Genomic DNA, 16,104 nt, shown 5'->3' on the forward strand with positions numbered 1-16,104 from the left:
TTGCTGGCCTTGAAAGGTACAATTATGAAGAAATCAGTGTTATTATGCAAGTCTAGAAGCGACCACATCACAAGTAATGTTGTGTCTTATTAGTTTGAGATAACTTTCTTACTGATTTCTAATACAATTTTTTTTAAAATGATGAAAAATAGTTATAAAAAATCGTTGAAACAAAGCATAACTTTCAATGCTAAATCTTAAAAAGAAACACTTATTTAAATTTATTTTTTTCAAATTCTTATTTCATATTCTTTAAGGATTAGTGTTAAAAAAAATTGTCACAATTTTTATTTAGTTAATATTTAAAAAAATAGATTAAAAATTAATTTTTTATAACAATTTTTTAAGAAATTATTTTTCTCATAACAATTTTATAATCATCTATGAAAAAAAATTTAATCATCCTAAATGCACTCTTAATTTTCATAAATTCATATATTTAATGAATTAAAAGATGATTATTTATGTCTCATCATCCTCTTGTAAATGTCAGATTTTCCGTAATTTTTTGCTACTCCACAGTCGACACAACTTGATCGAGCTTCAAAGCTGTCAAAATTGCTGTACTTCGGTTATTATTAGTATAATTATTATTTTTCTACAGTGTTAGGCTGTCGCAAATCCATCCACACAACAATTGGAGCAGTGGGTCCCACCGCATTCACTGCTGCCACGTGTCTTGTTAGTACGTTATGCAATATTTGATTGGAGATTTTAAGTAGTTTTATCCGTTGAGGGACTTTATTTTGTAGACTCATTTGAGTGACCTTTTTTAGTTCAAAATGCCGAATCTTTCAAGTCGGAATATGGAGCATATTTGTTAAAAGTTTTGTTTTAGGATTAGGAGTATTTAAAAAATTTAATTTAAAAAGGAGCATAAACATAAAGCAGGATAAGAGTTTTACAGGAGAAGATGAGTACTGGAAAAAAAACTTAATTTTTATAAAGTTACAAGTTTTTTTGTTGCATTAAAATTTCATATATTATATTAATCTAAAATAAAATTTAATAATAATTTAAAGACAATAAAACTAATTCGCTTTTCTGATCAATTTTTTTGTTCATATCACATATTTAGTTGATTCAACTTACTAGTTTCCTTTCTATGATCAATAAACTAAGTCTATATTCAGCCCATTATGCAGAAACCGCGTTAGCGTCCAAAAGCCTGTTTACTTATATTTCTTAATCAAGGGCCCGGTGATTTAAGAGCCCAAACCTTTCAATTCTCGAAGAAAATTTAACCCTTTTATTTCATTTCATCATTTGCATGCAATAGTTCTAAGGAAAATAACTCAAGAGTACAAGGGTACCTCTCACACACAACAATGTCTCGTCATAGACTACATATAAAGGAAATTTACACCGCATTATTTTCACATGATTATTTTAACAAGACATTGAAGCTTATTTACCAGTTTCTAATCCACAAAATATCTTCAAACTTTACATACACTATAGATATATATACCAGTACACACAAAACATAAAAGCAGCACACAATCTGAATCTGAATGATATGAACTAGAACATTACATCCATACCTGCAAAGGAAAATGGAAAAATCCATTCATGATCCAAGACGTTCATATTTCAAAGATATCAGCATCATCCCTGAAGGTCCCTCCAAGCAAGAACAATAAACCTCCACCATGAACTCTCCCCTCCGGGATAACAATCTGAGAGCTCCTATTGCTTTGGTTGTTTTGCCCTCCCTCTCCACCCGCACACAATGATGAGGCGGTCTTCATAGACAGAGGAACCTGCACCTGCGGTGGTGATAGCTGCTGTTGCTGTTGCCTCCCTGGCCTTTCTGCAGAGTGTAAGATTGTACTTATCTCTGAAGCAGAGTTGTCGTTATCAATGTTGCTTCTGATAGTCGGCACAACTTCTCTCATTCGCCAAGCAGCCATGTTGCTATGCACTGTGCACAATCCACTCTTTCCCCTAGCAAACTTCTCGCACGCTTGATGCCACTTGCAGCGCTTACCTCCCCCATGAGCCTTACAAAAGTCTGTGCTTCCTTGCGCACTCTTCGTACATCCCTCAAACCTGCACCTCTTACCACCACCATGCCTCACGCAACAAGTAGTCCGGCCGCGAGCACTCCTGGTGCACCCGGTAATTGCACATCGCTTCCCCCCTCCATGAGCAACACAATAGTTAGTCCCTCCATGGACGCTCTTCGAGCAAACTCCACCGCCTTCAAAAAGGCAACGCTTACCTCCACCATGACCCTTGCAGAGTGGCGTGCTTCCCTCTGCTCCCTTAGTGCATCCCTCAAACACACAACGCTTGCCACCTCCATGGGCTTTGCAGAAGATTGTGCTCCCCTGGGCCCCCTTGGTGCACTCAGCATATTGACACCGTCGGCCACCTCCATGGGAAATGCAAAGTCCTGCCTGACCCTCAGCACTCCTATTGCAGCCATCAGCTGTGCAGCGTTTACCCCCACCATGCCTGATGCATAAACCAGACTTGCCACGGGCTGCCTTTGTGCACCCAGGATCGTCACATCGTTGCCCACCTCCATGAGCAATGCAGTAGTCAGTCTTGCTGTCAGCACTCTTAGTGCAACCAAGCTTCTGGCATCGCTTCCCTCCACCGTGAGCTTTGCAGAATACAGTACTACTCTCTGCACCTTTGCTGCATCCAGGTTTCTGGCACCTCTGCCCACCGCCATGGGCAATGCACAGCCCAGATGCTCCTCTGGCTCCCTTTGAACATCCGCTGAACCTACATTTCTTCAGGTGATGGTCATGCGATTGAGAATAAGATCCAGAAGAATGGGATGTCGTCCCTGCTGAAGAATTGGTGGTAGCTGAAGGATCACAACAGACACTAAATAGATGCCCATGATCTTCAGGGAGCATTTCACAGGTCTCTGGTTCATGGTCCTTGGCTTTAGAACCCTCGAATCTTGGGGCAAATAGAAGAGATGGAATGTAACCGCCTGAACTCCTCTTTGCAGAGGTTGATCCTTCATCTACAACTGCAATGGGAGTTCTTTCAAAGGAATCTTGTAATATAGCACCACAAGAGAGCCCTAGTTCCAGCATCTTAGAATCAGTTCCAGAACGCGAGCTACAATCTGAATGAGTAGCAGATTCTTTAGTTTCACCGAGAGCAGATTGAAAACAACTGAGATGGCAGGAAGGTGATGCAGAACTCAGTCCCAGAGCTAAATGGCATCCATCACCCTGCAAATGAAGGTCAAAACTGCTCTTTGAATACAGTGGCAGGTTTGTCCTACTCATCCCATATCCTAGGCAATCAAGGCGCAATGTGGTGTCACCACAACTCTTCTTTGGGCTCTGTCTCAGCTCCACATCCAAAGGATTTTGTAGTTCTTTGCCAAGTAGTATCATGCTTGGCATGTTGAGATCCATATATCAGCTGGGAAACAGATCGCAGCAGCAGTAGTGGTTTGTGTTCACAGGGAGCCGAAGGATTTTCACTGCTTCCAAGTTCCAACTCCAATGGAGCATCCTTAATTATCTGCTGTTGGGAAGATGAAATGGAAATACAAATGAAAATGTAATCTGCAATCTCCACCGCTGACAAATCCAGATGTATCTGCCCTGTCCATAGCTATCGAATAGCAATGGTTTAAAAAAACACTATATAGCATCAATGAAAATAAAGAACAACGGGGACACTCAATACAATAAATATAGACAGCCCCTGAAAGACCTTCCCATTTGCAATTCAAGAATTCGTGATAAATATCAATCCTACAAATAAGGCAAAGAATTAATTAGAACATCCTGTCAACTTAATACTCTTGCATAGAACTAAATGAGGAAAACCATATGCATCTTTTGCTAATGATATCAAGATTCCCTACTTAAGTTGGTCGAATTTAGCACTAGCTTGCACTGGATGCGCAAGCATGTACTTATTGCAATGCATGTGTTCTAAGGAGCAATAGAAGTTTAAAGTGAGTGCAAAGGACTTTCTACCAACAAAGTAACTTCACCATTCTTTTTTTAGTGTATTTTAACCCTTGCCGCTCTTTGAAACACTTAAGAAAGTAGCACATGAGCTATCATGCAATGAAAAATCACTTCACGATTTACGAATGTTAAAGCGCCACCGCTCTATAATAGCCACAAGAGCAGAGAACTAATAAATATTGTTCAGGTAATTTTTCAAAATCGAAATTAATAATTAAACTAATTGTCCCGTTAATAGATTGACATGGGAATATCCACTAACCATAAACCATTAGAATAATTCTTTGTGGGAACTCATGTGGCGGCAGCAACAGCAACAACAATAACAAGCCTTTATCCCACTATATGGGGTCGGCTACATGAATCCTCTTTCTCCATTATATCCTATTAAGATTCAAATTCTTATCTAAATATGTAAAGAAAAGGTCATTTATAATATTTTCTAACCAAACCTTTTTAGGTCTACCTCTACCTTTCGTAACATAAATCAAATCTAATACATCTACTTCCCTAATTGGATCATCGGAAGATCGCCATTTCAAGTGACCAAACCATCTAAGGTGACTCTTTCAAATCTTATCTTTCACTAGAGATATTCCAACCTTTTCACGTATATGCTCATTTCGTATCCTGCCTCAAATTAATCAAAATTAAAACTTCCCAAATAAATTCATATTTAAATTGATATCATGAATGACAACGCATGTGGCAAGAAATTTCCAAGTGGCATCCAAAATATAGCATACCTATGATGTTAATGAGATGTGTTCTCTAAGTGTTTTGATTATCTCGGTAGATTTGATTTACTGGCGCAAATTATTTTGTTTCAGCTGTCATCACATTCCCTAGCCCAGTTAGTTCTAATTCCTTGTTTTAGCACATATTCCATCCTCAACTTCATGCCAGTTTCCATTTCTTTAGGTTCACAGTTTCACATATCACTAATAGGGATCTGATGATCCTGAGCTTCTAAAATTGATTAAATATAATCCTAAAAGTGAAGCTGAACAATTGATGTCTATTGTAGTCGATATATCAATTATGCAAGTTGGCAAAGCAATTTGAGATATTAGTTTCAAATATTTCATTTTCTCATATGATAAATCTTCTATACTTACGAAACCTAAATTGTGTGATTATTTCAATGAATTTTTTTATAAAAACTGGATGAAAACTAGAACTCTACTGTTCTATCTCTAAATCATTATCAGTAATATTTAAACCATTTGAATTAACTCTCTTTAAAGAGATTAATTTTCCATATGGAATATAGGCACATTATATTAGTTTTTTATCATATCAGCTAAATGTTATAAATCATATTAGCATATATTTTAGGACACATACTCACATAAACAAAGACTCCGTGCGTCCTTCGGCCTCCCCTACTCGCATAAATGAAGTATCCTGAAGCCTCACATGCTCGCGTAAACAACGAAGATGCAAAACCCTCACTATTGCTCGTGGAAATGAAGACAAAACTCGCCTACGCTCGGAAATGAAGCCCTCGCTTGCAGACTTCAAACATGAAAGAATATGAGATAAAACCTATCGCGCGGTCTGGCTAATTAAAAAACTTATTTTTTATTCAATGTTATTAAAAAAACGGACATGTGGGTCCATTTAAATTTTAATATTATTTTAATCAGACACGCTTCAGCCGTGTCGAACACGTCTTAGTTGTGTCGGGCACGCGTCCGTGTCTGACATGTGTCCAATACTACATACCTTCATGAATAGGAGTGTCGATGCATCATAGCCTGCCAAAGAGTTTGATGGACTATGGGAAAGGTTCGTTAGACTAGCATTTTTTTAATAATTTTTTTCTTCTTTTTCAAGTAGAAATCTTTACAGTTAAATTGTATACATAATTCTAATCAGCTTAATCTATGAGACTGGCCTCAAACAACGGTTGCTGCAATATACTGCAAGTGTTGTTTTGTTTACCGAAAAATGAGCAAATCATTGATTAAAACAAATGTTGTTTAAAATAAATGTTGAATAAACATGAATATTTTCATAAGAAAGTTTATTAAAATAAATGTTTGTTGAGATGCACACAAAAAATATGCACACACAAAATAACATAATTTTGTAGTTCCTCAACTTTTAATATAGGCATATGCTAGTCTAGTTTAATGCAAAATTAAAACAATATTGTTCATTTGAAATGATAATATAAAAATCCTCAAATTTTAAAATTTTACACAATCCAAGAACATGAAATTCAATTATAATTAAGTTTCATACCATAAAAATCAAAACTAGTATACAACAAGTTCATAAAGGATGTAGATTGACACACAAATCAATCACTGGATGTTTAGATGAAAAAATAGGATGGATGCATTAAAATAAGGAGCCAAAAGTAATTGCACTAGATAATCTTATGAGAGCTAAATCGAAATAACTTGTGGTAGTAAACTAAACTCAGTGAGATAATTTAAACATTAGAGAGCCCGACTTGCTATCTTATATTAATATTTTTCTAAGAAATATGAATATATTCTATAAGTTATCTAATCACACTGGGTAACATATAAAAAATAAATTGATCCAAAATAGGAGCATGTACAATACATATGAGACTTGAATATAAATTAATGGAGAAAAAACATAAAAATAAATTAAAAATATGTAGAATTATAATTAACAAAAAATTAATCCATTAAACTAAGGAAACTTAATTGGAAATTGAACAAAGGATGCTCTTACAAGTAAGTCTAAGCATATTCTTGAAGCAATTTAAAAATCTTTTCAAAAAATTAAATCCCTTATCCATTCCATTAAACAAGACAATGATTAATTCTTTCTCGGTAAACAAAAGAGCGCTTGCAGCATATCACAATAACTACTATTTGAGGTCAGTCTCATAGATTAAGCTGAACAATATAACTGTAAAGATTTCTACTTGAAAAAAGAAAAGAAGAAAAAACTTACTAAAAAAAAAAACCAGTTTGTCCAGCAAACTTTTCCCAAGATCCATCCAACTATTTGGCAGGTAAAAGCCACTCACTAAGAATGCAAAGCATGTCCTCACCACTTGAATCCTCTCCTGGGCCCTCTTCACTAAGCTGCAAAGTGCATACAATTTAAATAAAATCCAGATGCATAGTAAATGAAGTATACTAATCAAATATAGACAAATTTGACCCGACAACATTCATAAAAACTATCCCGTGCAGAGAGGCCAAGTTGCAAATTTTCGGATCTCACACATAATTAAAAATTTTGCATTAGAAAACAATGACCCAAAGTTATCCTGCATCAACTATGCCCTTATGTGCCCAACATCATAATCCCATAAGTTAATAATAAAAAAATACAAAAAATAAAAAATAATAATAAAAAAAGAAACAGAAAACAATCACAAATGCCCCATAATTTAATGAAAGCAAAACAAAACTAATTTTATTATTTGTTTACCTATTGCATATTTTCTATTACTAACCCATGTCATGTTCACGGCCCCTGTTTTGTAGGCCGAAATGTGGGTGCCCATCATGATCTTTATTATTTCTAATCAATTGTCAATTTAAGTTGCAATAATCTGCTTCACTTTTTAGAAAATACTATTACTGCTAGATCAGCACTAGGAAAAAAAGTGATAAACTATACTATTTCAATCAAGGAAATTGCCTGGCTTATTATTTTATTTAATTTAAACTTGAAAAACTTTGTTAATCTTAAAAAACACCGTATCACCTGGCTGGAATTTGGCATCGAGCTAAGTGAAGTAAGTCACTGATTCTTCTTCTTTTCTTCTTCTCAATCCTTTGGGTTGTATTGGGGTTAGATGTGTAGAGATGTGAAAATTTTCTCACCAATCCAGATTGCAAAATCAAAACCTACCTTAGATTTCTTTCATGTGATTTTCATGCATTTCTAAAAGCTCTACCAAGCATCCAAATGCATGTTACCTACCACAAACAAATACAAGTTGGCCACCACCACCTACAAGCATTACATAAAAAGATGACAAAGTAGCATTGAGGGGATCATTCATTCTTTTCCTTCATTTAGCCAATTGTATGGTGACCAAGCCGATGGAGTGATCGGGTATTGATAGTTATATATTGGCTTCGGGTATCGATAGTTATATATTGGCCAGTTTCAAATAGATGGATTTCTTGATTGGGTTGTTGAAAACAAGCACTGAAAGGTTTGAGGTGACATTTGAAAGCCATGGACCTCTAAACAAAGTAAATTGGTGGCTACCACAAGATCTGGTGTCTGACAAGGTGGTCCAACATAGTGAACAACATATTTTTTTCTGTCTTCGATGAGCATAGTGATGCGGACATCCGACGGTGGACGTTACTCAATGAAAGAGACGAAGATCAACGGTCGAGATCACTCCTTTTTTATCTTAGTTTATTAATTGTATTTTGATTTAATTTTGTATTTCTCATTTTTACCCTTATTTAAGAGTCTTATCTTATATAAGCCCAAGGGGCAAAGTTGTCTTTTAATTTTTTTTGTTTTGAGGCTTATATATAGAGGCACTTGCTCTTGTATTAGAATGATGGATTATTAATAAAATTTTCTTTGCACTTGTGTTCTTTGGAGAGAACTTGGGTGAGATTCCTATGGGAGGGAATCGGATTTTCCACCAACCGCAGGATGGGTCCGGCTCGTGGCTTGAAGTCTCTTGGAGAAGGGCAACGTATTACCCGTCAGCTGCAGGATGTGTCCAGGCTCATGGTTATATCTTTCTTTCCCTAAATCCTTTTCTCCTCCTCCCTTGACCGCCGACCAAAATCCCCCACTTGCCACCGGCCGATTCTTCCACAAACCCCTCCAAATCCACAAGCCTCCTCCAATTTATCCATATCAACCGCCGGCCATAAACCATTCCACACTACCTCCTAGTCGGCCACCCCATCTCCTCCCATCCTCCTAGCCGCCGACCACCCCCATCCCTTCTTTCCTCTTAATAATGATTTCAATCATCATTAATACCTACCAAAATTAGCCTACTTAATTTGGGGTAAGAATTAAATATATTTAAAATTCAAATTTAAATTTCAAATACTTTCCTGAAATTAACTAAGCTAAATTAGAAAAGTTCCTAAATTTAAGTCTAATTTGATTTTAAATTAGATTTGATTTAATTACCCTTTTCCTAATTTAGAATCATGACTTAGGAAGTTTTAAATTCCCTCCCAATTCCCCTCTCCCCATTAATTACACTCATTATATCCTTCCTTAGCCGTCGACCTCCCTTTCACTTCTCATTAGATCCCAAATTAAATCCCCATTAGTTATTTTCTTATTTAGCCTCTTGTTATTTGGAAAGAATTTGAATTCAAATTCAAATTAATTTGAATTCCAAAAGCTTTTTAATTAAATCAACTCTCATTAAGGAAACCCCTCAAATCTCTCAAATCTGAAATTAATTTCAGATTTAATTACCCTATCACATTTAATGCTATGGTCCACATACATTGTATGTGGACATTTCTCCTTCCTCCCCATATGGCTGGCCGCATCTCTCCCTTATTTTAATTATTTTCTTCCTTATTAAGAAATCCAATTAGGGAAATAATTAATCACCTATTTATCCTTCCCTCCATCTTATTTGAATTTCAAATTCAAATCCCTTAATTAAGAAAAATATGAAATTGAATTTCATATATTTAATTTTTTTATTACCCCGCCCCCTCCCCCCTCGTTCTATATCACATAGCCAATGGAGGAATCATATGCACGTTTGGAGATGGAATAAGAAAAAGAGGGGAAGAATACAAGTGAGATAAAAGTAAGAAAATTATGTCATAGAGCAAATATTTTTATCACTTGTTTGTCTTCCGACTAGTAGATATTTCTCTCTGTGCGGATGTGAATGTAAGCAGATCTCATTGAACAAAGTAGACTCTCTTTTGTTCCTTTCCTAGTGTTCTCTTGCAAATCATTTTTCAAGTTCTTATACTTGTCATTGCTCTCAGGCATATGCTTTTACCCAATAAGATGATCATAGACAGCCCTAGCAAGCTATTTATTAAAAAATGAATATAAGCAAGCACTAAATGATTTCTTCATACTTCTACCCCAATAGAAGATATAGGTGGCATCATAATACATCTCAAAGAATGAAATTCATACAAGGAGGAGATCTAATGAGGAAATCATAATGTAAGATCCACCTAGTATGTTCACTAAAAAGACTATATGGCTCTATGACAAAGGCTGAGGGAAAATCAAGATGCCTACATGAAATCAGCAATAGAACCTTTACTTTCTACTTCATCTAGTTGCTGATGAAGAAAGCAGCCTAAGTTTGTAGGATGGGGGATTTAAAATAAATAAAAAAATTTAAAAAAACAACATAAGTAAAACAACCAACCTTGATAGGTGAATAATAATTAGAGAGTAAAAACCTAAATAAAATTTAGCAAAATTTCAAATCCAAAATATTCCAATTCAGATTAGTCTCCCAGGTCATTTGGCATCCGAAACTTAGATAGTTTAGCTACTCATTCAGATCATCTATGCCATCCGCATAAAATCAACTATAGCTTTTACTTCAAAACACAACGTAATGTTGTCTAGAATCATTTTCAAGGGCAACAACCAGCCCTAACTTTCATAAATGTAAAGAAGCCACCGAACCACCTCGTTTCTTCACCATCTAATTACATCAGTTCCCTTAAATAAATATTAGTGGCGAAGGAAAAGAGCAAATTTCAGCTCAACACAGAACACCATTAGAAATCACAGTTAAAATAATCTGCAAATAAGGAAATCAAAAAGAACAAAACACTCAAAACAGTCAACACGAAAGTTTTTAAAATAGAAAAAGAGGAATAAGAAAAAAAAATGACCTAATTCGTCACCTTACAAGATTAGGAATCAGCAAGTTCTTTCTTATTTATGGTTAATGAATTAAAACAAAACACCAAATAATCTTAAACCGATAACCAACTATAGTGAAAAAAAAAACTTGGTTGTTAGTAACTTAATAGCCGCGGATCGAAATCAAAAAGTTCGGACTTCATTTTTCAGAAATCAAAACAAACTACTTTGTAGAACAAACGAATGAGAGGAAAGGAGCACCTGAAGAGCATGGAGTTGAGAAAATCTCAGCTTTCTATGCAGATTAAACTGGAGAGAGAGAGGGTGAGAGGATGAAGATGTAAGATAAAGGAATGAATGGGTGGTGCTATGTACAAATAGTGGGTTCCCAAATAGTGACAACTTAATCTCTGTATATTAAAAAAAATATTTTTTTATCATTTTCCTTTTTCTGTATTTCTTTCTGCCCGAGCTTATTTTACATAATCTACATCTCTCACTATTTGTACATAGCACCACCCCTTCATTCATTTATCTTTCATCTTCATCCTCTCTCTCAAGTCTCATCTCTCTCTCCAGTTTAATCTGCATAGAAAGCTGAGATCTTCTCAACTCCATGCTCTTCAGGTGCTCTTTTTCTCTCAGTCGTTTGTTCTACAAAATAGTTTGTTTTGATTTCTGAATATATATATATATAAAAGATTTTCTTCAAAATCTTCCTCTAAATTATCTCTCTATAGTTAAATTATTTTCTTTCCCTATCAATAAAGGGCTAAAAATTTTTATTTAAGGCTTATATATATAATGGACTTTTGAGTAAATTAAAAATAAATTTATACACACATTACATATAAAAAACTTTGAATTCATAATTTTTTAATTGATAACTAAAGCTTTCAACCAACATATCAAAATGAGCTATATAACATATATATAGCATTTGCTTTGATCATGGCGGGCCAATATTTTTTGAGGAAATTTACATGCATGCCACTTTATTTCATGCTATTTACATATCTAATATTTAAAACATTAATATTACATGTCTATCACCCATATACAACTTTAATATCAAATATATTACTCCTATAATTCATTTCTACCATTCAGACCATCATATAAACTTTACTATTTCATTCAATGCATCCAAAATTAATATCAAATATACCACTCCTATAATTCATTTCTATCATTCACATAATCCTATAAACTTTAACATTTCATTTCATGCACCAAAATTTGTTCTATAAGTGATAGGCATATAATATTAATATTTTGGGTGCTATATATGTAAATAACTGAAATAAAATGGTATGTGATACGTCATCAAAAAATTATCTTGATCGGACACAAATCTCGATGCAAAATCAAGTAGGAAACTTCCAAACTTTAAATTGGGACCATCTAAACTCTGATTTCAGCAAACTTATAGTTGAACTGAGCGTCTCGAGAATACGAACCCAACGACTCCAAATTCGACTCAATCCGAGCCCAAATGAGTCCAAATTAATGCCCTGAAGCGCGGTTAGAAGCTTCGTACCACATTTTGAGTTACCAAACGGTTTCTAAACATTAAAAGCTTATAGTCAAATCGAGCGGCTCAGCGAGACAAATCCAACGAGCCCAAGATTGCCGAATTCCAAAATCATTAAGACCTCTAAATGTCTGACGAACGTTATACAATCATGGGATTCAATATCGGCCGTCCATCCAACCACTCCACAATTATCCTTGATCTCTCACCTATTTACGGGTCATGCCACTCTAGAAATCTATAAATAGACCCTTCATTTCTCTTGAGAGGGGCTCCAAGAAAGAAGAGAAGAGAAGGAAGAAGAGAAAGAATAGAAGGAAGGAGCTCCTCCTCGATCACCGCCGGAGTTTCGCCGGACCACCGTCGGAGCTTCGCAGGACCACCACCTGAAGGCCCTCACCTTCGTCGGACCACCACCTGAGGCCCTCACCTTCGCCGGACCACCACCTGACGTCGTTGCTCCGCCGGACCACCACTTGAAGCCCTCACCTTCGCCGGACCACCGCCTGACGTCGTTACTCCGCCGGACCACCACTTAAGGCCCTCACCTCCGCCGGACCACCTCCTGATATCATTGCTCAGCCAGACCACCACGTGAGGCCCTCACCTCCGCCTAACCACCACTTGAAGCCCTCACCTCCACCGGACCACCTCCTCACGCCGTTGCTCCGTCTGACCACCACTTGAGGCCCTCACCTCCATCGAACCACAACTTGAGGCCCTCACCTCAACCGGACCACCGCCTGACGTCGTTGCTCCGCCGGACGACCACTTGAGGCCCTCATCTCCGCGGGACCACCGCCTGACGCCGTTGCTCCACCGGACCACCACTTGAGGCCCTCACCTCCGCCGGACCACCTCTTTACGTCGTTGCTCCGTCGGACCACCACGTGAGGCTCTCACATCTGCCGAACCACCACTTGAGGCCCTCACCTCCGTCGGACCACTGCCTGACGTCGTTGCTCTGCCGGACCACCACTTGAGGCCCTCACCTCCGCCAAACCACCGCTTGACGTCGTTGCTCCGCCGGACCACCACTGGAGGCTCTCACCTCCGTCGGACCACCACCTAAGACTCGGACTTCCACCGAACCGCCACTTGAGGCCCTGTGCTCCACTAGGACAGCACCTGAGGCCCGGACTTGTGCTGGGCCACCACCTGATGTCCAGAGTTCTACCAGAATACCGCCATACTACAACGGTCTTTCAAACCCTGGTTTACTGCCAACTAAGATATTTCGAACCCTTGTCTTTTGACGACTACGGTCCTTCCGACCTGCATCACCTATTATGGTCCTTCCGACCTCTATCACAAGACAACGATCTTTTTGACATTCATCCTATCGACTATGGTCATGCCGACCAAACAAACATGTCTACATTGTAACTCCCGCCATGTAATGTGCTCTATATGATGTATCATTAAGCCAAGGCCTTCTCCCAAGGAAGGGCCTCATTTGTAATCGATTACAAATACTAGTAGATTCATTCAAACTAGGTCAGGCCACGTGATTTTTTCCCCTTTTCTGTCTCTTATGAACGCTACACCCTCTCTCTTATCTGCTTGCGTGTTGGCTCTTCGTATAATGCTAAGACACTAAACTTTATATTTCTCTACCGCCGCGAATACTCTAGGACGCAACAACAACATAACTCTAAATTAAGAGTTACTACAAAATTATCTAAGTGTTAATATTCAAAATGAAAACTTTATTCATAATGAATTTCAAAATCTCTAAATTTTATTTTAAATAGAGCAGAATATACATATAACTAATATTATATTATCTTTTTGAAAGCTTTATTGATTATTTTTATTACAATTTTCTTTCATTAGAATAATCTGAGCCAAATTTTCTCGTAAAAATGATTTGTTATTTTAAAAAAAAAAGGCAAAATGAGGCCCCAAATGTCAATTAAAAATGATTTGTTATTTTTACCTGCTTTCACCATTTGATCGGTTGGTTGATAGCTTTCAATGTCAATTAATAAATGTTATAAATTTATGTTAATTGGTCTAAATTTATACTATTATAATTGTATGTATGTACACAACTCTCCTTGGCCTATTGGTTGAGAGCTTAGGCTTCCAACTAAGAGGTCCAAGGTTCGAGTCTTTGTGTATGCGTTGTGTGTGTGAGTTTGCCTTAAATGGCCTAAATGTCCAAAAAAAAATAATAATAATAATTGTATGTATGTAAATCTCTCTATTTTTTAATTGGTCAAGCTGAAGAGCTGGTAAGCAAAGAGGCGAAATTGGGCAAACTTGTGAAATATAAGAGACGGAAACAGCGAACGAATTAAAGGTGAAATATAATAGGTGAAAACGGTGAACGAAACATTAATCGGCGAACGAAGCATTAAATATAAACGTGTATTATTATAGACGGGTATTAATATTAATTGTGTTAATATAATTATAATAATTAAAAATTAAAGGTAAGGGTTGAAATTTGATTTTAATAATTAAAATTAATAAAAAAAGGATGGACATAATTTATTTGGAAGAAAACTTAAGATTCTTTTATAATAGTAGTATAAATTTAGATCGATTAACATAAATGTATAACATCTATTAATTGACATTGAAAGCTATCAAACAACCGATCAAATGGCGAAAGCAGGCACGCGCATCGGCGCTATATGACACGTTCCCAGCACTCATTGGTTTTCTGTCCTCTTTGGTGTCGCGTGTGCAGTGTGCGGCGTCGAACCGATGAGGCTTATTTGGAAGCCAAATGACAAAAACAGCCTTGAAAGTACTATCAGCCGTTTTTCCCACCATCCTCATTATTTAACGGAGGGTGACTCATTTTGCTTTTTTTGTTTTTTTATATATAATTTAAAAAAATAACAAATCATCTTTTGTTTTTAAGGGAAATTTTGGCTCAAATTATTCTAATGAAAGAAAATAATTAATAAAGCTTTCAAAAAGATAAAATAATATTAGTTGTATGTATATTATACTCTTTTTAAATAAAATTTAGAGATTTTGAAATTCATTATGAATACAGTTTTAATTTTTAATAGTAACACTTAGATAATTTTGTAATAGCTCTTAATTTAGAGTTATGTTGTAAGCAAAACTTTTTTATCTTAAAAATATATTCAAATGTTACTTAATTTCTTTATTTTATCTTTTAATCATTATATTCCTCTAATTTTGAATCATATTTTACCTGTATTTTTTACAATTATTTTGCAATCAAAGCAAATAAACTTTATCTAAGAAATATTAATAGATTTTCAAGTTGTTTAATAGTACTTGTTATTTGTTTGTCTCATATTTATTTAAATTAGTTGCAAATATAAGCCAAAATAAACATATATTAAAAATTAAGATTGAAGATTTTGTTAAAGTTAAATATTATCATATCTACATTATTGATCGATCAAAAGAAAATTCATATTATCAAACGCGAATCTAGATATAATAATTGAATAAAAATATTCTCAAACTTAAAGTCAACACTATACAAACTCTAATTTTAACAAACTTTATAATCAAACTAAATATTGCACCCACCGAGGCTTAGGATGGTTGGTGGACGAGCACGGTTGGGAACCCTCATCCCGGATTCGAATCCTCTCTACTACGGCCTCGCCTCTTCAATGGGACAAAAAAAAATGTGGGCCCGATGCCGGTGAGTGGTCTCACTAAGTTCAGTCAAGAAATTAATTATGCCGCCAAGCGCTCTCAAGAAAAAGAGATTTAAACATGGCAGAACCCAAGAAAAAGTCATATACTTTCTGCATTGCATGATAAATAGGAATTATATACAAAGATTCCATATTCCAATGGTTTTTTTTTTTTTTTTTT

The 16,104-nt window shown here is 35.9% G+C and overlaps 1 protein-coding gene across 2 annotated transcripts; it reads right to left on the minus strand.

Moving 5' to 3' along the window:
* Positions 1 to 1,232: 1,232 nt before the first annotated feature.
* LOC110111324 (hornerin-like) lies at positions 1,233 to 11,130 on the minus strand. 2 transcript variants are annotated; one of them, XM_028700047.1, is made up of 2 exons: positions 11,013 to 11,130; positions 1,233 to 3,591 (listed from the first exon to the last, which is right to left on the minus strand). In XM_028700047.1, exon 2 carries the CDS (start codon positions 3,387 to 3,389, stop codon positions 1,587 to 1,589), a length of 1,803 nt encoding a protein of 600 aa, XP_028555880.1. In that variant the 5' UTR covers positions 3,390 to 3,591; positions 11,013 to 11,130; the 3' UTR covers positions 1,233 to 1,586. The 2 variants fall into 2 exon arrangements, with proteins under 2 accessions (XP_028555880.1, XP_020698796.1); XM_020843137.2 differs by lacking the exon at positions 11,013 to 11,130 and adding an exon at positions 5,685 to 7,030.
* Positions 11,131 to 16,104: the final 4,974 nt, after the last annotated feature.

This window comes from Dendrobium catenatum, unplaced genomic scaffold, assembly GCF_001605985.2.
Source record: "Dendrobium catenatum unplaced genomic scaffold, ASM160598v2 fragScaff_scaffold_133, whole genome shotgun sequence".
In the NCBI taxonomy this organism is placed as follows: domain Eukaryota; kingdom Viridiplantae; phylum Streptophyta; class Magnoliopsida; order Asparagales; family Orchidaceae; genus Dendrobium; species Dendrobium catenatum.